At 34.1% G+C, this 23,846-nt stretch overlaps 1 protein-coding gene across 7 annotated transcripts in view; it reads right to left on the bottom strand.

The window, feature by feature from the left end:
• Positions 1 to 23,846, bottom strand: part of CDH8 (cadherin 8) — a 350,895-nt gene that overhangs the window by 49,296 nt on the left and 277,753 nt on the right. For all 7 annotated transcript variants that reach the window (XM_079118021.1, XM_079118016.1, XM_079118019.1 and 4 more), the window contains one exon: positions 10,896 to 11,013. In XM_079118021.1, coding sequence (XP_078974147.1) covers positions 10,896 to 11,013 — 118 coding nt within the window. The remainder of the gene's footprint in view (positions 1 to 10,895; positions 11,014 to 23,846) is intronic.

Raw genomic sequence — 23,846 nt, 5'->3', positions numbered from 1 at the left:
AGCTTCAATTTCTTCATATATAAAATAGAGATAGATAATGTAAAAGTATCTGAAATAAATAGGTGCTACATGCATTTTTCTTGCAACCTGACACATAATCCATTCAGAGAAAGACAGAGCATATTTGTCTTAGAATAACCACAGGATGCTCAAATAAAATCAATATATAAAATCAGAAATGGAAACTTGTTTTCTAATATTTGTGATAATATTTTACATTTTCAAAACTAGTTATTTTATAAGCAATTGCATTTTATGGCATGTAATGTTAACTAGGTCATTCCTTGAACAAGATGTTTTTGGAAAAGTAAGCATCCATTTTAGAATACATACTTATATTAAGAAGAGACAAAAGTTAACACTAGAATTAATATAGGGGGAAAGTTTTTGTTCTTATTTCTGCCCTACCCAAACATAATGTGACCTCTACATAACTACCAGTTTTTATTTTAGGAGTTTTTACATTGAGGAAAAAAAAAGATAGTGAATTTTAGATAATTATTTCTTAACCACTCTGAAATTTCTTTTTTGAACTTCAGCCTATGAATATTTATAACAAAGTCAAGTTTCATGTTGACTTATAATATGTCTCAGAACACAGCCAAATAGCCAAAGCTATTTTTTTTTTAATTTTTCACATTGGAAGCTATGTACTGACAAAACTTTTTCACATGTTATTACTGATTACATCCATAAACTTCTCAGTCTCTGTATTAAACTGCATGTGTATGTAAAAGCCTCTTAAATGTGTAGGACACATTTGTTATCCTGCTGAAAACATCAAGAGAAGGAGCAGTATACCCAAAATATTAAGAAACACCTCATTAATTTCCTTTTGGGAACCAAGAAAAGATTTATGTTCATAAAGCTTATGGCTCTTCATGAAATGTTTCATGGTACCTGTTTTCTTTAAACCATTTTTAACATTGTCTTTTTTTTTTTTTTCCTTTAAGTGAACTACCTAAATAACTGACAATTCTCCCTTAACTTTGCCAGACATAAAGCCTCTTCTAACTTCTACAGAAGTTCATTGAACCTTTTTTCTCTGAGATATCTTCCAGATAAATCAAATGAATCAACTTATTAAATATTAAATATCTTCACAGAATTCTTATATTTCCTTGCCTCCATCCTTCCAGGAGACACATAATACTACCAAATTCTAAAGTATTAGAATCAATTGCACTACGTTTAATAAGTTCTTGCAGTATATGAGAATAATTTAATTCTTTAATATGTCTAGAATTATGCCCAAACATACTGAGAAAGGGAAATGACAATATTGTAGCAGGATATCTTCTGAGAATACTATCCGATCTCTTAATATGGAGATTTTATATTGTGATTTCTAGTGTGAAGATTATTTCCATATGCAGTCTTTGGAAGGCTGACGAAGAGAAAATCCATCAACTACCACAAAAATTATAGGTACTCCCCTTGGTACTAATGCAACAGTCTTTCATTTGTTCATAGCAATTTTATATTAACATTTTCAAGTCTTTATTAAAGAAAATTAAAAGCCTTATCCAAGTCCCATTTATTAATTGGCAGACCCAGGACTTCTCTGATTTCAGTCTGCAATATCCCTACTTCTCTGATTTCAGTCTGCAATATCCCTTGCAATACCACAAGTTTTTACATTCACTGTTTTAGACTACATGAACTGTTAGCTCTCCAGCTGTAATCCATCCCTTTAGGAAGAGAGGAAACCAAAGTCCAGACTGGGGTGTGGGGAGTCAATGTGCCCCTGATGGAACTAGCATTGATTGACCAAACGAAAGAAATCAAAGTCAGAGAAGGATGGTTGTGTTCATCTCGCCAGGTACACTATCACATTTTTTCAGACCACCCTAAGATAAACAGCCTCAAATGACTGAGTATAATTTACTATAGAGAATAGAGAAAGAATATAGAGCGATAGAGAAAGGAAATTCTATTAGGCAATCTACTAGGATGAAAGCAAAGGCAATGAGTAACCCAGAAAGGTCCAGGGACAATTATCCTCCTCTATGAAGTGCATTAGCAAACAAACCTTGGTAGAGTCTTAGAGAACAGACAGAATAGGCAAGAGATAGAACATAAAACCACTACCATGCCCAGAAATGCACACAATACCACCCTCCAGTGGCCAGGTGGCCTCAGTAAGTATAATACACTGAAAGTCAGCTAAACCCTCATTTACTAACAGGTTTCTGAAATAATCATGTATGAGAGCCAGAAAAGGCACACACTGTATGTAATGTCACTTGCATCAAAACTATAATAGATTCTAATGAGCCTACAAAATAGAATCATCGGCTTTTACACATCTCTGGATCACTGTGCATTTGGAAAGGGCTCACCAACATCTTTTCGCCCTGCCACTATCAATGCATTGTATAGCCTGGGTCAACATGCCTCATCTGAGCTTAGTCATAATGGGGCACTAAACTGAAACTCAGAGAGACAGAGAGTTGGATGTCCATGTAGATGTATAATGCCACTCTGTCTGGCCAAACCTTCCTAAAGATGGGAATGCTGGGATCAAACCTCAGTCATCCCTATGTAGGCCCATGTTTGCAAGGTGGGTAAAGTCTAAGAGTGAACTTTATGACAGCACAGAAGTTAGAATCTGTGATCCTTCAACCCTAAATTATAGTATTTTTGCAGACCAGCCTATGAATTCCTCTACTATCTGACAAAAATCCATGTTAAATTATAGTTTTTCTCTCTGAGAATTCAAATTGGTATTCAAAGATCGAGTCCTGAGGAGAACAAAAATACACTGTACAGGAGGGAGAAGGCTGCTTAAGTTCAAATTCCCAAGGTAGTGTCTGGCACATGGTAGACACTAAATAAATTGGTATTGAATGAATGAATAAGTGAATAAAGATTCTATCTATTATTAATAACTCTGAGGACAGTGGAGGAGACATTCCTTGATTCATGTCTGACTTGGAAGTCCTGAACCAAACTGCACTGCAGAGAAAAGCAAAGAACAAACCTCCCAGCAGAGTTAACCATCCTCTTGCTTTGTTTCAAGGCGAAAGGAACTTTTACCTGAGTTATTATAAATGTTTGGAAATTAACTAGGTAGAGGAGGGAGAGAATGGAGGATGTGCCTTTCACAAGAAGGGAAGGGGAGGGAATTTAAAAGTATAATTAGTGTATTGAAGCCAAAGGATATGTTTAGACAGAGTAGGTACACAAAATGGGAGAGAGTGATGGAAAAAGAAGTTGGGGAAGCAGATATGCATCTCCGTTGCCCTGTTTGTTTTTTTAATTATACACGTTTGAAATTCTGTACTTAGTATCCAAGACCCTCATAAGCTAGCTGTTTACTAAGTTGCTCCTAGTTTGAAACTTCTGTTATTATATCAGATATTTTAAAAATATTCCATTGCCAATATGTAAAAGCTGTATACTATCTCTAGCCCTATGGAAACCACAAATTTTAGGTACTTTTCATTTTTATTTTTTTATTATTTCATTATAATGAGAGTTATATTCAAGGAACTGCCTTACTGATATAAATATTCCTCTTTCCCATAGTCCCTTCTCTGTGCCTTACACATCAACCATGTTTGCAGACCTGTTCAATCACTGACCCAGGAGGTAAGGGACAGAGAATAACATATTGCTATTAATGTCCCAAACACCTCATTTCAACTTCCTTATAAATATTTTTTATATTTTATAATGGTAGGATGAAAAAGATTCACAATGTTCACAAAACTGTAGAAGAAAGATGAAGAGGAGAAGGACATAAGTATTTGCTGAATATCCCTAGTCTGCCTGATAATGAACTAGGCACTGTATCATTTTTTACTGTACTTATATTAATATTTTATTATTCAAAACAACATGAGAGGGGCTGGGGTTGTGGCTTGCCTAGCAGGTGTGAGGCAGTGTGTTTAATTCTCAGCACTGCATATAAATTAATGAATAAAATATAAATTAATGAATAAAATAAAATATCCATCAACATCTCAAAAAAAATTTAAAAATAACAACATGGGAGTAAATAATGTTTTCACATTATACATAAAGGTTCAAGATTATTTGGTTTTTATTTTATTTATTCATTTATTTATTTGTGTGTGTGTGCACTCACATGTGCATGTTCTTGTTCTTGCAAATCCTAATCAGATGAGCTAGGACTCAACCCTGAATATTCCTAAGAAGTATGTAGTCCACAGAGTCTCTTTTATCCTTCATTCTAATTCATCCCAGATCCACATTTTTACTGTTTATCTATGTGAAGTGTCCCCTTTAGTGTTGCCAAATTATTTCTCTGCCTTCTCTATCCACCTCTTTAATAAACTGATGGATCCTAAGCAGTTGGTGAGTGTTATTCAGGTCACATCCCCAGACAGAATGTCACGTATGCCTAATGTTGTGTCTATAAAGTGCTCACATTAATTCAAAATGCAAACTTCTGTGCTGAAAGGAGATGAAATGATTGTCAACTACATTTAATACTTTTTTAGAAAAGAAAAATTTGCATAGACTGACAGCTCATTTTGTTTCCACATTCCATTTTAATCCTTGGTGACGATCTCCAAAGGACAGTCATGTTTGTTTGACACCCACAAAATCCCAAGCCTTATTTTTGTGCTTCGAAATAAATGATAAATCAGTAAATAGCATCATTTTTTAATGATACAAACAACAAAGTGGTGCAAACAAATCTGGCTAAATGAAAAATATTTTTCTAGGTAATTCTCTCTGGTCCTCCTGTTGTTATTTTTCTTTACAAGGATTTGAAATTCTCACTAAACAAATTTCCCAAATGAAAGGTCGAATGCACTAAGATATCTTTATAATAACTAAGATAATTTTAAGGTAACCAAGCATGTACCAACTTATTTATATGTTTTTTCTCTTTCCAAACTCTACAGAATTAGAATGCCTTGTAAGGATCAGAAATGATTGCTAGCAAATTGACAGAGAAGATCTGATGTAATTCAAAACTCTGAATACCATTTCGACAACCACACATATAAATCCATGCTATGTATCTAAATTATATCCCAGTAGTCAGTAATCTCAGAACTAAATTGTCTCCCATAACAAACAGAAAAAAAAAAAAAAAAAAAAACAGATATGAAGGGCAGTGCTATTTCTGACCAGAGTAATAATTTCAGGATTTTCAAATATTTACAAAGGAAATTCTTCATTTCTGAAGGTATCTTTGCACTATGATTTAAAAAGGAAAAAAGAAAAGAGACATACAGAAACTATAGAGGAATAAGAGGCTAAGCAAAGAAAAATCCTTGGTTTTGAACCTAATGGTATAGTCATAAGAAACTCAGAAAGTAGAAGTACAGATCTATTTTTCTTACCTTGCACATAGCCCTTAATTATGGTTTATGCAACAAATTGAAACATAAGTGGGTTTTTATCCACAGCACATTGCTGCAAGCACATGTAATGAATTATGAATTACTAAAGCAGAAGCCTTTTGGATCCTGTATGCATAATGTCATTCTACCTCTTTGGGATCCATTTGGACTTCCTGTTTGATACCAATTGAGCACTACCTTTAATTATGCAACTTGGAGGAAAAGTTCCATGCTCCATGTAGGCAAGATATGAAATTTAGATGAAAAATTCTTACAGTTGGTGTTTGGTACTGTGTTGTTTTGCTGTGGGAAAGCCCACTTTGTTAGCAGGGTGGACACTATCATGGAAAAAAGAAACATATACAGGCATCATTATCATACTCATTTAAGCACATATCTGCTGTGGATGCCCAGGAAACCCAATAACAACAGATTGGCTGTAGCTGAGTGACTGGGATTCTTGTAAAGGCCACTTAAGGATAGAATTGTTATTTAGAAAAGTCCTCTTTGCTCCAAAGCAGGCTGGAGTAAGAAGAGAACCTAAGAAGGCCTGAGTGGTCAGAAAGAGCACAACTGGCTTACCAAGGTGACCTCTTTGCCCTGTGGATCAGCAACAAGGACTTTCAGGTAAAATTCAGTCTGGATGGATAGAACAAGATTAAGGCAGAGAGAAGAAGAAAGAAGGATCTGTCTACCTTGACATCTACTGCCTGAATACATGGAGCCCTTAGGACTTAGAAGGAGAAAGAGTTCTGTCTCCCTTGCATTGGGCAAGGGAGATCTATTCAATTTTCAGGCAGCAGATTTTTAACTTTTTTTTTTTTTTTTTTGACAAGAGGTGTCTGAGATAAGCTTACAGTAGTCAAAAGTACAAAGAAAATATGTCTGTAATTGTCAAGTCTATGCAAAATGGTTCCTATAGAATAACAGTTCCCACAACTTGATCTATTAGAATTGAAAATGATCTTAACAAGTTGGAAGCTGGGGTTAACCATTGTGTGGAGAAAGCTGAGTCTGATTTTAGCAAGGAGAAGTGGGGAAAACATTGTTAAATTGTCTTCCATTCAAAACCAGATCTGGAAATCCCACAGCTATTTCTGTAGATGGTGGGTATTTTCACTGTTTCTGTTCCTCCTTCTCCTTCATTTCCTCCTCTGTTTTTACCTTTTGTCTTTCTATTTCAATATTCTTTGGACTGTAATGTATTCCAGTATTGCATCAGCAGATTTACTGCAATGCCTTCTAGTGAAGGGCAATGTCTTTTCAAGTATCAATGAGACCCCTTTCAAAGTCACTGCACAACATTTTTAAAAAAAGCTGTAGAATAAAAGTTGCAAATAGATCTGGTTGAGAATAATATGCCAGAGGAGATATGACGTAATATGAGAAGTGATAAATTAATAGATTCATGTAACAAGAATCTTGTCCCGTTTATTGACGAGTGGTTTTCTTTATGCTAAGAAATATGTAAGTCTTGGTTTCACATCAGAGTACTCCTCAGAGGTAAGTAGGTATTGTTAAACTGATACTATAGATGAGAAAATTGAGGCTTACGATATTTTGCTTATAGTCAGGGTGTTCTTACAAGGAATGCTTCTACAGGATGGAAACTAAAAAACATACACCATTTGAAGTGGGATAGTCAGTTGAGATGGAAATTTTTAAGACAAAGCATGCATGACAGTGAAGTGGCAGCCATGTTATAGTCATTGAGATGACACAGCACGTTCATTGCAAAGTTCCAATCAGCATCTACAGTATTCAGATTAATTATCAAAATTCTCTCTTTAGAGTGAGCCTCTTATAAAAAAGGTTTCATCCAAATAGAACACGTAAAGGGAAAATAGCAGTGTCATTTGGCACTATGGTTCCCTTGCTGTTTTTTCCTTAAGCATAAATAAGATATAAGTAAGTCTCAGTTTACTGTCAATAGCTCTCCTTCCCACAGGCACTCCTTAGAGGCAGAGATTTATGTTTCCACTCATTTTTTACACACAATTCCAACATTTCAGAATGAACCATGCAGACTCCCATTTTACCAGATGTATTCTGGCAATTTCCATCGAAAAATGTACCTACAATGTGCAGGCTGGCGAAGAGGAGGTTTCTGCAGACCTCAAATTTCCTGTAAGCAAGATATTTCGGTATCTGTAAAAGGTCCATTTATCTTCCTTGTCTTGTTATATTGAATTGTTGGGTATTTTCCATTTACACAGTTAGAAAGGAAGCCAATGTTGAAATAGAGTCAGCAAAACCCTTTGTTTATAGATTCACCCAACTAGCAGATGAAGAGACCAAGGTGCTATGATTTTTTAGATGGGTACATGGGATAAAAATGGCTCATCATATTTTTGGCCTTTACTTTTACCTTTAACCATATTGAAGGTTGCTTTCCTACTACTGTAGAAATATGAATCTGATATATGTAAAAGGAGAATCATTTGTGAAATCACTCAATTATTTCAGATACAAGAGCCAGTTCAGTTCTGTCTCATTTTGTCTTTGATTATCAATTAGTTGCCTGAAAATTCATTATGATCAATCTGTATGAAAGAGAAGAAATTTCAAAGAATTTTGAGTTGAAAGTCACAGCTGCAAATTACTTAGAAAATGACAAGTGCCAAAACTATCTCCCTTGAAGATCAAATTAAGTAGGTGAATAATCCATCCATTAATTATGAATTTGAATATACTGACCATCTCCAGATCTTAATATTGTTCTAGTGGGCTAGAACTTATGACTCATGATGATCTCAGTGAGAGACATTGATCATTTAGAAGTCCATCTTGGCCATTTTAAAGTCCATCTTAACAAAAGATAATCAATTACAACTAGTATTATACCATTTGAATGATCACTTTATATTTCCAATATAAAATATACTACAGATGTAAAGTCTACTATTTTGACTCTTTTTAAAGTTGTTTTTATTTTTTCTCATCTTTAACAATGGATTGGCAACAGGCCCACAGAACTATCTGGCTATCTATTTACCTATACCAATAATTTAAGTTTGACAAACTCTATTACTTTGTTTCTGTGTATTAAGAAACATAATTTTTATCCATTCTTATAGTAACTATGCACATAGTCAAGAAGTAGTAGTCCATGGAGCAAAACTCATGAATTTCTAATCTAGGTAAAGGGAAATAGAGTATAAACTTTACATATCTATTCCAAAGATCTGTGGGTTCGTGATTTATTTTTTGAGGAGATGTTGAATATTTGGATCCTAAATCCAAAATCATGGTGAACATATGTCCTGCTTTCTACAAGACAGTTTTGGTTTATGATGTTTTCCGGACATAAATATAAACAGCAAACTCTTTTGCTTGAAAAAAAAAATACCAGTTGGAATTATAAATTAGATGGTTACTCTTTGCAAAACAAATGAACACATGATTTAAAATAAATAATTATGACATATAGAGCAGAGTGTCCTTTCTATCTTGTGTCATTTTGCAATAACTGACATCTTTTATTTTGAAGTTTTACAAAGACAGAAGGAAAACTATTAGATAGGCTAAAATTGGAAATTCTCATTTCCAGTTTCAAAATAACATATAATCCACATAACTTTAAGTGTTCTACTGCAGGATTTATTAAACTGTGTGGTATGACCAAAGAAAATGTTCTATGTTTCCAGTCTTTTATTTTCCATCATTTCTTTTTTAAACTTTATTAGTTCTTTTTATATACCTTTATTAGTTCTTTATATATACCTTTTTTATACCTGAGAGTGGAGTGTATTTTGACATATTATACATGCATGGAATGTAACTTTCCATTCTTGTGGGAATGATGCGGACCTACACTGGTCGTGTATTCTTATTCACATATGATCATAGGAAGTTATGTAAGAATCATTCTACTGTTTTTCCTATTCTCATCCCCCTTCCCTTCCCTTCATTCCCCTTTGACATTTATTAAATTAGAGAACACACATGAGTATTCCTCCACCAGGGGTGGCATGTTTTCCTATTCAAAAGTTTTAAGCCATTTTAAGTGCAATTTAAAGTTACACTCCTCCTGGTGACCAACAATATGTTCCCATTCACCCAATACTCTGGTGTAGGGCTTTTCAGAGCCACACCTAAAACAAGAATATCTTGGAATCATTAGATGAACAGAAAACACCAAGGAACTCTGAATATTTGAAATGGGAAAACATCTCTTACATAAAAAAATATCAGGAATTTAACACAGAAAAGTAAGTCCTGTTAATGATTAGCTCATAGTAAAAATAAACATGGACCATACTTAAACACAACTTTCAGCTCAGTTTGGGGACTGTGAGGGGGCTTTTGTCTCCAACAGGTTCAAGTGACTTCCGAAAAAGAGAAATCTTGACAGTTTTAATAAGGAACCAAAATATGTTCTTAGATTACAGTTCCTAACTAGTTGCTAACAAATGAGCACTCCATTTTTTGAGGAGGGAAAATACTATTTCCTCACTTTAGCATTCATAAGAGTGGAAGCCAGCAAAGTGAGTAACATCCACATTATGACTCCTCGTTTCCTTTTCTGTGATGCATCCACATTTACCAAAGCATTCTCAAAGAACTAAGGAACATTCTGTTAAAAGTCAAGGCCATAATATATTTAATCCAAGCTCTAAAATGTTACTTTATTTCATAAAGGAATTTTTCTCAAAAATTCATTACCTCCTTTAAACAGAATATAACAAATAATGCAAACAGATACTGTGAACCAAATTGAGTAAAACTTGTATGTAGACAATTCAGAAATTAAAAAAAAAACTATAAAAAGTCTGAAAGAATACTTGTATTTTGATAATTATTTTAAAACAACTAAAACTAAGATAAATACATTTTCATCAATCAAAGTTAAAAATCCTTGTTAAATGTATAAGAGATTAGGAAATGATAATGTACAGATGAAAAGACATTTTAAAAAATGATCTATGGTCTTCATGTGTAACAGACCATATTAAAGAAAGTGGTAATCCAAGTTGTGTCCTCAAAAAGTAATAAAATGGATTAAATATTCTCTGTGACTGAGAGATTTAGCAATAAAATCAGTTTATATTAGTTCAAAAAATAATACTGATAAGAAGTGTCCTTCAAGAAGGATTTTCTGATTTAATTGCTATTATTAAAGTCAGAACAGGCTTAAAACAAATACCTCTAATGTGTACTCACAAACCAGGCAAAATTAGAATAGACTTTCCCTAAAGACTTGGTAAACATTCAATTAAAACTTAACAACTGCAAATTGCAAGCCAGTTCCTCCTCTGCCAGATATCTCAGTATCTCAAAGTTCCTGGAAGCTTTCACAGGGGTTAAATTTGACTCCTCATTTTTAAAGTAAGGTGATTGAAGTATTCCCTGGGATAAAATTAATTTCCACATTAACAATTTTCTTATCTATTTTTTCGACATTGGAAAGGGGAAGTGATGTAATTGCCATGGTATTAGCCTAACAAACTGAATTTCAAAAGCTCATGGATGAAAACAATTAGTTTAATGATATTCTTCAGTTCTATTAGGAAAGTGCATCCTATCTTACAATTTACATTCTACCCTTTTGCACAAAGCTTGTATATTTACCTTCATTTTTCTTGATGGTAAAATTTGGATTGTTGACCATTTCTGGCAGGAGACTGTATAAGAAATAATGTCCATTTTTAGGATCATCTTTGTCCATGGCGCTCACTGTTTGAATGACCTGTAACATAAAACTCACATCAGCATTTCTGACCACATCCCAGGATGACTACTGCCTTTAAAACCTTAGTGATCTCCCTTTTGTGGTCTGATGTTTTGGCCCAAAGACTCCTTTTCAGCTCTCTAAATTGTCATGGATGGTTGGTGCCAAGAATAAGAGAAAAATTCATCACTTTAAACCTTAGCTTTGATAAGTTGATGAAAATTAAGAGCATTACCGTCATGTCCTTTTGGAGTCTGTGGCTTGAAATAGCAAAGTTGAGTGTATTTGAAAATTCCACTGGGCAATTACAGGTTTCTTTCCAATTTGAGTATTTACGGGCTTCTAGAATGAGACTTGGAATTGTTACAGTGATTGCAGTGTGGCTCTTGGGAGGATCTTAGAGGTAAAGGACTTAAATCTTGAGTCCTTGTGACTCTTCTTTCATTTTACTCATCAGGTTACAAGTGCTTGCCAAATAGTGTTCCTCCACACAAACAACAAACCTTTCTGACGAGTTGCATGTGTTCCTTCCCAACAATGAATACTGCTTTTAAAGCTAGTGGATAACATATGCAAACAATGCTTTGGAGTGTATCCTGAGATGAATAAATTATAGGGATTAGAAGAATTACCACTGTGCAGAGAACTGTTTGGATAGATACTTGGAATTGGTGCCTACGGAATGTGCTTGTTTCATTTGCAAAGCTACATTAACTTGATGCTGAGTTATTCCGTTGGATGTCAGAGATGTGTCTTTGTATGTATGATTCTATGATACTTATTACTTTATTGTGAAACTGGACAAGAACTAATATAGTAAAACGTATACAGTTTATATTTCTATTATCATTGGCATTTATTCTTCTATTGTCATTAACCTTTTTTGCAGAATTTTTTTTGTGGTCAATTGTAAATAACTACAAAATGAATTCTACAAAAATGCCAATGTTTACAGTAAACAAATGCAACATAAATTCAATCTAAATATAAAAAATGTCGATGAATCCCAGCAGCCAAGGTGATAATAGATTCAGCATAAAAAATAGTTAATAGTGATATTCTCTCAGTTTTATGAAATTTTGAGTATATAATAATCATGCCAAATATATTATGTCTGTTTGGACATTTATGTTCTATTGGATTTTGCAACTTACAGTGAAAAAAATGGATCATTTCATTTTTCAAAATGATAGTTATTGCCTTGTAACTTACAACCTGAACAAAGGTGAGAGCCCCAATTTCAGAACTTTCAGTAGTCATGCCATTTTGCATTATATCAAGCACATATTATATGATTGGCAATGCCCCAAAGTTAAAAATAAAATAACTTCTCTTAATTCAATTTCTCCACTTTTAAATGGAAATATGTTCTTTCCTTATGTTTAAATATTGTTAAGAGCCTTGTTGTCTACTTATAATGAATTATAACTAGTCATAACTGTAATTAGTTTGAGTGACAATATAACATAAAATACCACAAAATATAATTTGTGGTTAAGTCACTGAGGTAGTCATTAAGAGAAAGGACTGTGGAAATAAACTGCCTAGATAGAAGTCACAGTTTTATGCTTGACACTTGGTATAACATTGACGGAGTTAACACTTTCTGAAACTCCATCCCCTTTGTAGGCCTAAAACAGACAAAATACATTTTCTCATAAGATTCTTTAAATAACTGATGTAAATTCACATAAATCTCTTGACACACTGCCTTGTTCCTACTCGATGTTTAATGAAGTGCTAGTCATCATCGTTATTGTCTTTATTAGGGTCATTAGTATTTATCGATGACATGGCACTGTGATAAGTGGAATAACAATGTTACTCAAAGACCCTCATCCAATCATTTAAGAGAAGAATGAAATTGTATTTGCTATAGCTAAACACATAGCATATTTGCCTTGACATTTAAGTGCAGAGAGAGGCCCTGGGGTTCTAGTTTTGTTAAAAAATAAGCATAAATGGACGTGCAAGGGGAAAATGCTGTGAAATACAGGTAACTCTTTTAGACAGCATGAACATAAAAATATTTAACAGAAGAATATGTATTGATCACTTAAAATCAGCGGTACTGGATTTTCGTATTCCAGAGTCAAGAAAATGACAAGAGTCTTCTTTTGACCATAGCAGGTACAGCATCCTCTCTCCCATTTACTCAATCTTGTCTGCACAGATTTCTTTTGTCCCCCAGCTGTTGCAGAAGTTAACTTCTGAAGCATATGGTGCACAAGAGGAATAAGCACAAATGAAGAGAAGGTTTCTAGGAATTCTGGGAAGGACACCAGTAGTAATGAAATTCATTCCTGTTTATACTTAGTGGAAAAAGTAATACCATTCATACATTCGTAAGTAATCTGCATGAGGCTCCTATATCCTGGTGAGTGCATCTACATGAAAGCTATTTGATCAGCTGAGCCACCAAGATCCCCCCAAAGCATGCAGTGATTTAGCTTACCTGTAGCAAAGGAGTATAACTGCCTGCAAATCACACAGCTCAGAAATTTGAACTGAACTCACACTAGAATGAAATGTGTTTTTTTTCTCCATTTATATAAACCAGGAATTTATTAAGTATGCAATTTCTTTAGCCTCATTCTGGGATTACTGAACCAGGAAGTCTCAGAATATGGCTTGACAATCTGCAGGGTCAACAGCCTTCTATATGAATCAAATGTATATTTAAGTTCCAGAGCCACTGCTTTGAATCAAGGAAAAAGACTGGTGTTCACACCTCTGTCATTATTGTTGAGTGAGTTTGTATTGTCAAACGTATATCAAGCTCAATGCATGATGTGATGGGAAGAAAGTGGTTAAAATGATAAATTTTTAAATCATATTTCAAATATCCCTTAAACTGGCTGTGCTTAAGATTTTGGGTTAAACCATGTTTGACACTTCATTTTATTTTAATGCAGATAGCCCCTGCCTGGGCATTTTATCTAATATTAGATACCCAGTAGATCATTTGAAGGACTTTGTGCCATTAAAATGCATTAAGATACCCATATTAATAAGCCTGAAGTTTTCATTGATGTAATAACATTTGAATACACTTTAAACAGTAGAAGAAAAAGAAAAACAGATTTATTCAAAGACATACACCTCCAGAGAGATATATTGCATAGGTGCACTGAGTAGATGGCAAATTAAAAGTGCACCATTTCACCCCTGAGTTACCATGACCTCTGTTGATTTTTAAAATAATTAAACAGCTATCTCATGGGAATAATGTCAAAATTTCTGGAAAGGTTATAGATTTTTAGGAATATGCATTTAACTATCCATTTAAATATTTCCCTTTTATTCATAAAGTTAGGATGCAACTGACAAATCTAATGTTTAATAATTTATTGTGAAATCTATTCAATTTCAAGGGAAGCTAAAAGCAAAATATATATCATTATCAGGAGGAAAAAAAGCATATCTGGGATGTCAGCATGAGGAAATGAATTCCAGGCCATGCTTAAATTTTGTGCTTGAATTTCTTTCTTTCTTTCTCTTTCTTTCTTTCTTTCTTTCTTTCTTTCTTTCTTTCTTTCTTTCTTTCTTTCTTTCTTTCTTTCTTTCTTTCTTTCTTTCATTCTCTCTCTTTTGGTAAAGGGATTGAATCCAGAGGTGCCTTATCACTTAGCAACACAACCCCAGTTCATTTTATATTTTTATTTTTGAGAGAGGATCTCATTAAGTTGCTGAGGCTGGCCTCGAACTTGCCATCCTCCTGCCTCAGCCTCCCGAGTCACTGGCATAACAGGCGAGCACCACAATGGCTGGCTGACTCTGTTTTATTTCTTGTGACTTTAGATTTGAAATCAAACAGCTCACAAAGGCAAGAAACTGAAAAAAAAAAATTCAGAGTTGTCTATCATAGCATAACTCTGACACTTTAAAAATATGTTCATACTTTATAATTCCAGTTTACACCAGATTGTTTTTATTAACAGTGGTATTAAACCTTTCTGAACTATTTTCCATGAGCTCAGAAACATTTAGTTGTAGTAGAGTATTCCTGCCATTAATCAACTGTGAAAAGACAAGCAGTTAGCCAATAATCCATTTCAGGTGATCTGGTCTGTTAACAAGCATGACGACATCATGGGATCTTTAGAACATCGCCTATGAGTTCCTGTAGATACTACTCATTGATTTGTTCTTAAGTGCCAGGCATGGCAATCTATGACATTTCCCCTTCTCACCGCTCCTACAAAATGTCTGGCACATAACTACTTAATAAGTATTGACTAAGTGAGTTAATGGATGGATGAATAAATGACGGCGAGTGCATTTTCACATTCATTCCTCAGGATGTCTTGAGAAGTAGGCATCAAGAGACTTATCAGCACCCTAAGGCATCAAAGACATTATATCTAATTTATCATCCCAGATGTGCCTGATTACAAATTTTTTACATCCCTCCTTTCCAGTATTAACTCAAAAGAGTGCTGATATTCGTACATTCTGTGCATGTATTTCTATTAAATAGGAATTGAACTTTCAATATTTTGGTAAACATGTAAAAATGACTAATCTATCTTTGTGGCCCACATTCCCTATTGATTCCAATGGGCAAAATTCACGACCAAGTTAGTTAGAAGTTCTTGTTTTCTCTAATTGTGGATAAGGTGAGAGAGCACTCTTTTGTTGCAAGTTCTGGAATATTTTTCAAGGCTTTGAAAATATATATCTATTATCCTAGAAGACTCAGAAATTATAGGCAACCTGGCACCTCAATTGAAACACACTGTTACCTTCTCAAGTGAAACTTAATTTTACTTTTCTGGAAAACCTGTAGGGTGATGATTTGGAAGGTGATGTAAAGGGGTCAGTGAAAAAGGAGGGAAAGTCAAAGGTGGTGCAGAAGGGATAGCATAATTTTAAAGTTTCTATTAATTTTCCTATATTTTCCAGTCAATTTCTGTTTATCAATATAAACTTTCCTGAAATGATAATGTCTATTTCCTAGAGCAATGTTTTCCAACCTGGGAAGGAAGGGATGATCCACAAATGGGCTTCATATGATTTACATTTGACAACATGAAAGTGAGATTGTGTAAAGATATTTACATATGCGCATTCATAAACAAGAAGTTAGTGGTTTTTATCAATCATTTATGGGGCCCATAACTAAATAAAGTAGGATGAGAACTAATTCCTATAAAAGGTGTTCTTGGAAATAGGAAATCAAGTTTTAACAATGAAGGTTAATTGAGAAAGAGGAAATAGAAGCATTTGAGAGGTTATATAAAAATCTACATAATGACCCAATTATTCACAATTATTTCAAAACTGGATGAAGTAGTTTGAACACAATCCCAGTTCCGACCCATTTAAAGGGCATTGACAGAATGTTTTGGATACTTTGCACAGCAATCCCTTCTTTACCAGGATTTTTCTTTTCCTCCCCAGCCAAGTATCTTTCCACTTTTTTTTCTTTCTTTCATGGAACACCCTTTTCTTAAGTGTATTAGATGGCCATTGAGAGCATGCAGCTTGGAGGTTTGACCTCCTGAGCTACAGCAGGATCAGAAAGATAAGTTCGAGGTCTTTTTTAAGCACTAAGCAAAATTCTCTGTCCTCTAGGTGACCACGTGGGAATTGTGCCTTCTTAACCCTGATGGCACTTTTATGTCAGTTTTTTTAATTCCCCTTTTTTGATACTCAATTGAACTATACAGAACAAGTGTCCCTTAAGACTATGTCCACATAAATTGAGGAACTTGCAGTTTATTCTGCTTCCTATGTTTTTTTGCTGGACCATACATGTCACATGTGTTTTGTAACTCAGTGAAATTACAAATATCAAAAACAGATGGGTGCACTGGTGTACACCTGTAATCCCAGCTGCTGCAGGAGCTGAGACAGGAGGATTGCAAGTCCTTGTCCAGCCTTAGCAATTTAGGGGGGTCTTAAAAAACTTACTGAGACCCTGTCTTGAAATAAAAATTAAAAAAGTAGCTCAGTGGAAAACTTCCTTGGGTTTAATCTCCAGTAACTAAAACCAAAAACAACACCAAAAATCACTACCCCCTCCCTTACCCCAGCCCTATTTTATAGATCTGTCAATAGCTAACTTTCATTAGTAGAAGAAAATCCACACTTCTCAGCATGAGGTAGAAATCTCAACTCCCTTTTCTGTCTTACTTCTTCCCTACCTCCCACTTTATGACTTCATGGGAATGGATTCTCATGCCTTCTTACAATATTTGTTAATTTTAATTCCTAAGTTGAAAATGGGTTCTATTGTTTATTCTCCCAGAGCAAAATTTTTCCAGTTGGGTCCACTTGACCACTAATTCCATATTTCCCCTGAGGGAAATTTGAGAGATTTTATAATCAATTGTGTTGGCAAAGGCCAAATACCATATTATCCTGCTGAAGATTTACATGTATTTATAAATGCAAGGGAAACTTACAGTTCAACAAGCCAAACAGAATACAATGCTGTTTAATTCAGTGATTCCCAACCTTATTAGATAAACACATGCACACACACACACACACACCCCACATTCCAAAACACGTTATACATTGATACACTTCAGTCTAAGTTTTTCTGAAAAACTCGCATTTTAGAAATGCTATTCTCTAACATTCCACCTGAGACCCAAACATATGAAAAACTTTTTGAAGCTCTGTGTGAAGGTATTGTGTCTACATAGGTTGGTGGTAATTGCATTGTTCTCATTAATTTCCGTGTTTTTCCAATATTATGTCAGCTCTAGTAGGAGATTGCATCTAGTTTATGTGCTTAGCACAAAGTCTAGTCCTAAAATGTCTTCCTATCTAGTCTTCCAATTTATATTCATCATTATTTCTATGAACAAATGAAACAAGCATACCCAGGTGCCTAACACTCTCCCACCCTAAATTCTTTTCAGTAATTCATAGTTTAAAAATAAAACAAAAATGCATCTGCCTATACTCCCTTAAATTTTTTAAAAACCATTTTACACCATTTGATCTGTGGATCATCAATCTCAATTAGATTAGGACTGCACTAGACGGTCAGTCAGTGCTAACAGAAGTTACAAGCAAAGAATTCTAAAAAGATTTAGATAGTGTATTCCTACCTGTCAATCCATTGGGTTTGAAAAAATACCCCACAAATTTATATGGGGAAACAAAATAAGAATTAAGTATGAGTCCTTCCTGTCCTTGGCCAATAAAACACTTGTAAACAATCAGAGGAAGAGTTATTCCAATACTATTGTCCTTTATTATATTGATCCATTTGGGAATCATTTATAGTGTGTTGCTCCAAACCAAGTCATAAAGATATAACAATAACAATAAAACCTAACAAATACAAGTACTAATACAGTATATTTTTCTTTTAGACCACAAGACTGATTAAAATAACACAAGTCAATTATCCCTTATCCAAAATGCTTGGATAAGAAGTGTTTTAAGACTTCAGAATTTTAATACTCAAATATTGGAATATTAGCATCCATATATTAAGATAAGTTGTGAAGGAGATTGAAGACTAAATATGAAATTTATTTGTTTCATATACATGTTTCACATACAGCCAAAATGTAATTTTATAGAATATTTTCAGTTTGCTTGTTTCAATTATGACTTGTCACCTGAAGTCAGGAATGAAATTTTCCAGTTGTAGCATCACACTGGTACTCAAAAAGTTTTGGATTTTGAAGCATTTTGGATCTCAGATATTTGAATTAGGGATTCTCAACCTGTAATTGCTGATAATTACAAATTTCTGGTGGGCTTATAAATCTATATAAATCTATGTATAAATCTTTGTATATCTGTCTACTAATATCTACATATCTAGTGACTCCTAAGATGAGAATTTAACTCATATCTTAAAATTCTAGTGAGACTCAAGTTCACAAAACTTGTAAATGATGATGGTGTGACTCACATTTAGATCATTCTAACTCCAAACTCTTCTATTATATTTTTTTCACTTATGCTTTGTCCTTCTTTCAAAACTATGCTCTAAAAGCCATTTTTCTGTTAATGATTCTCCTGACATGTTTTCGTACATGTGGTTTCTTCAAATATGGTTTTATGCATTCCATTAATTCACCATCTCTTTACTCCACCCAAAATAAAGTGAAAATAGTATTCTATGCATTTCATTGAGGCCATCAATTTCATCTGTTTTAAAATCAATCCTGTCTCCCTCTTGTGTATGCAGATAGATCATGAAAGATGCCTGCTGGCAGAAAAGTTAAAATTAAATCTATATTTACTGTTTCATGAGTATTATAAAATGCTGTAATTTCATTTTATTGTTTCACATTTATAGAAAAGACCCACAGAAACTGAAAATAAATAAAGTCACAAACTCATTCGTTGCTGGTGTTTATCAAGAGATAATTATCTTTCCTTGTGAAACTTTATTTCTTTTCATTTAAGATCTCATGTCTTGCTTTTGAGTAAAGTATGTTATTGGTCACAGAAGCTGATGTTTTCTTTTGAACAAATTCTTGCTCGGGATCAGAATCTTATTCCCATGACTTTTTCTAAGAGATGTGTTACTCAGGAAAGGGGGTTTCAAAGTTCTGCCTCCTTGGGAAAAGCGTTATGAGAACCTAAGAAAGTGCAAGAACTTTGATACCTTCAAGAGCTGACTGTGGAATATATCTCTGCCATTTCTTATGACCTTAGGTAAAACAGGGGCTCTTTTTCACAGCCTCAGCTTTCATATCTGTGAAATGTGGTTGCCGACACCAAACTCCCAGGTGCTGGATGTGGATTATGTGTTATATATTTTGTTTATGTAGGCAAACAGCTTTCTCAATTACTTCTTATTCTCTGTTGCTATCACCTCAGACCAAACACCTTTATCTTTCACAATTTCAGCCTCCTAAAAGTTCTTCCTTTACAATGTATTTGTGCGTGTGTGTGTGTGTGTGTGTGTGTGTGTGTACAGATTTGATTTGGATATGAAATTCATTCTGTTCAATTTCATTTTCTCTTACTGCGATCTAGCCAGAGATTGTCTTCAGTTCTTCAAACAAACCGAGGTTTTCTTGCTTCAGGGTCTTTACATGTGGTGATACTTCTGGCTAGAACGGTCCTTTCATACCTGGTCCTTTCCCATTTCTCCAATTTCAGTTTAAATGATGCCAACTTAAAAAGTAACTTTCTCTGACAACACTACTAGGTCCCTGCATCTTTTTTGTTCTCCTCTGCCTACTTGCTTTAATATTTATTTCAACCCAGTTTTTGAATTTTTAAATTATATTATTTATTCATTCCATTCTTTTTATAATCTATCTTCCTCATTAAGCTTCATAAGAATACTTTTTTACCCTTTCATATTTTCCCCAGATCTTATTACAATGATTAGCATCTTCTAGATGCATAATATGGTTCAATAAAAAAGTGGACAATTTTTTATCCAAAGAGGTTAGCATGTGTGCCATGAGTGAGTAAAACAAATGTTTCCATGGTAACAGCTAAGAAATTAATTCTTAAAATATTTGTCATGACTGATTGAAATAAATTAGAAACATAATTTTAAATTTCATGAATATCTTTTATGTGTCACGTATGTGTCCAGATATATATTACGTGGGTGGAAAAATATATAGACATAGACATATATTGTGCTGTTATATTCCCATAATAAACACACTTTATATTTGCTACAGTGCTGATCAGAGATAAAAGATAAAACTCAAGGTTAACCAAAGGACTTTTCATTGGTTTGGTTTCTTTTTTATGAAGCCCAGATATAATTACTTGACACTAAACAACAGCTTAGTGAGGATGGTGATGAAGCCCAAATTATACTTCATTAGATTTATTTATAGTAAAAGGGGAAACTCTTTCTTGGAGGAAAAAAGAACTCAAGCTGTCTGTCACCTAACTTTCATACAATGAATATTCTCTGAGATTAAACAAGAGCCCTTGACTCACACCTAGAAAGGAGATCTTCAGTCCAGCCCCTATCGGATGAGTAACTTGGAGCATGTCAACCTAATTCTTTGTATGGTAAGCAAGACATTAGTATCTGAAATAAAATCCTAGCAAATCCTGTTCGCGAGATGAGTAGAACTGAGCTATAAAAGGACCTCCAGTCAGGACTTCATGTTTGGTTCTGAAAGTGGTGTTGGCAAGCATCCTGATGAAAGATACCCGTTTCTCCACATTTGTTATCCATTCCTCTACCCATACAACCTGATTGACATTCTCTTCAGATCAGTATTTAATGGAAGTGTTTTGTCCCTGGTGGAACATGTCCTACAATGAAAGGTCATTTCACTGTGATAACTCCATTTCCCTATAACCAGGGAGAAACTTCTATGATGAAGAAAGGCCTTTTTTTTTTTTTTTTTCATGTCACATGGTACTGAACTCCCAGTACCTATCCAAGCCCTGGCACATACTTGGTATTCAATGAATACCTACTTTCAAAGACCTATCACACTATCTTTCTAAATTTGGAATCTGCAATAAACACCCCAGTTTTTGCCATGGACATAGAGAGGTTGAGCATGTCTTTTTTATCCATTCTATTAAACTAGAACCAAGTAATTTGTAGGTGATCATACCAGGCCAATCATTGAATTAGAGTCTACAGATATATACCATCTCCTATCTTTTGACTTTAAGCAAACTCTCTAAAATTACTAGATATAGATATTTGTTTCAAATAGAAGTATCTAGCAATTCCGAAAATATTATGGTAACATTTAGTGATCTAATAGGAGGGCTATTTAAAAATATTTCAATTAAAAGGGATTCAGACTGATTTTGTTGGTGGACTGAGAACTTTCCCTCTGGCAGCAATTATTACTCTCTTGAGGGAGCAAATTCATGGGATGTCAGCTTTTACTTCAGAATCATGAGAAGGTTGTCTACTTTCAAAGTAAACCTATACTTCTTTTAGCACAGTCATGAACAGGAGATAAATGACCACATAGGACAAACAGGGTCTTTCTATTTTCCTTCTTTTAAATTTTGATAGTGTTTAGATGAGTCCAATTTTGTGGAGAAGGAAAAATTGCAATAGGTTCTGTGTTTTCTGTTGATACTACTTTTAATTTTCTGAGGTGTCTTACAGTCCAGACCATAGATAAAGACTGGAATTTTTAAAAAAATAACTAGTCCTCAATTAGTGCTAAAGATATCCAACTGTACTTTTCCCCAGGAAGCTAATTTCTTTTGGGTTTAGCCTTAAATCCATACCTTCCAGACAAACAAGAAATTTGAATGTCACCCTGACTCTCCTTCTGAGGCTATTTTAAAGCAGACATTAATTGTTGAAAATTATTGAAATTACCATGTGTTTCGGTCTAAGTCAGTTTTTGACATTATTTCTCATGACTATGATGTTTTAAACAGAAATATTCTAAATCCAAAGTAAGTCAGCCATTTGTATAGTGTTATTATGAGAAGATTAAAAGTGTGTCTATGTCTAACTTTTACAAATGAAAACTACTTTGTGTAGATAACAAATAGGAATTTTGAAAATTATTAAATATAAAAATTGTATACTTGAGCATCAGAAGTGACCTAATAATGATTTAAGGAATCAAAAATGAGTTCTGTCTGACACAAAGAGTTAAAATAATTGAATAAAATTGTCTAAATCATTGTATATGCCTTAGTTAGTTAGCCATAGGTCCGTGGATGATGATAAACAGTCCAAGATCTGATTCTTTCATGTAACAACCTCCCTCTACTAAATATGGTTAAATAAATTTGTTAGGGGATAACATGGTGCAGTGGACACACATACAACACAAGCATTTCTTTACAAAATGAGTCATTCATTTCAATTTTTGAAAGTCATAAAACAAAGAAGCAATTTTTTTTATTTTGATCTTGCATAGAAATGGTGAGGAAACAATGTACTTTTTTTTTTTTTTCTCTGAAGATAAGAACTGCTGAGAAATCATTAAAACCTTGGAAACATTCAAAATCCACAGGGCAAACCTCCAGATTCCTAGAGATTCAAAAAAGCATGCTTGTCAATATCACAAGTGAAGCCAATGTTGAGTTTTTGAAATGTCAATGTCATTGACTCTCTGAACTTGTGTGATGAGTTCTGCATGAGCAATGAAGTTTTGTTTAAATTCTAAAGTACTGTAAAGATTTTGTGTAATCACGAAGATCTAGCTAATATCTGTGATTGGCTACATTATTCCAGCAATTTTCTGGTCCGTACAACAACCATACCCTTGATACACTTGAAACTGACCTGCAGTATTTTAATCAAAGTCTCTCTGCCAATTCATCCACCAACATAGCTAAAAGAGATTTACTGATGTGTACACACACACACACACACACCCCATACATACCTCACTCCATCCTCAAAGAAACGCAAATGAAGATGTTCAAAAATATGATTGATAAAGGGCAAGTCCACACGATAAAGTTAAAAAACATGTATGCTAACGTTAGAATATTATGATAATAGAAGTGTATGATTGCTAAACTGAATATTTTGACAAGGACACGATGTCTATTTGTTTAAAAATTAATCAGTTTTATTATTAGGATTTTAGCTTTATTGTGTGAGGGGGGGTGGCATATTTTGGTAGATGGACCACAATGTTAGTCCTTCAGATACATGAGAGAAGTTTAGGGGGAAATGCCCGCTGTTCTAAGGGCAGGTAACACACTCATTTTGCAATTTTTTTTCTTAAAAAAGCATACAGCTACATTACTATTCCTTTCTTTAGGAAAAAAATTAAAAATCTGACTTTTGTCAGGTAAGCTGCTTGGCAAATAGTAAGTTTAATTCCTAACACCCACATGAGGCACAAGAATAGTTGGATTAACAACTCCGGTGTCATGCTGTCAGCTGCTGTTTATTTAAATTAAAATGTCACCATCCAGAAATAAATTAGGAAGTTGAAAAATGA

This window comes from Sciurus vulgaris, assembly GCF_902686455.1.
Source record: "Sciurus vulgaris genome assembly, chromosome: 17".
NCBI lineage: Eukaryota > Metazoa > Chordata > Mammalia > Rodentia > Sciuridae > Sciurus > Sciurus vulgaris.
The sequence above is the reverse complement of the archived record's forward strand: the minus strand, read 5'-3'. Positions and strand labels throughout refer to the sequence as shown.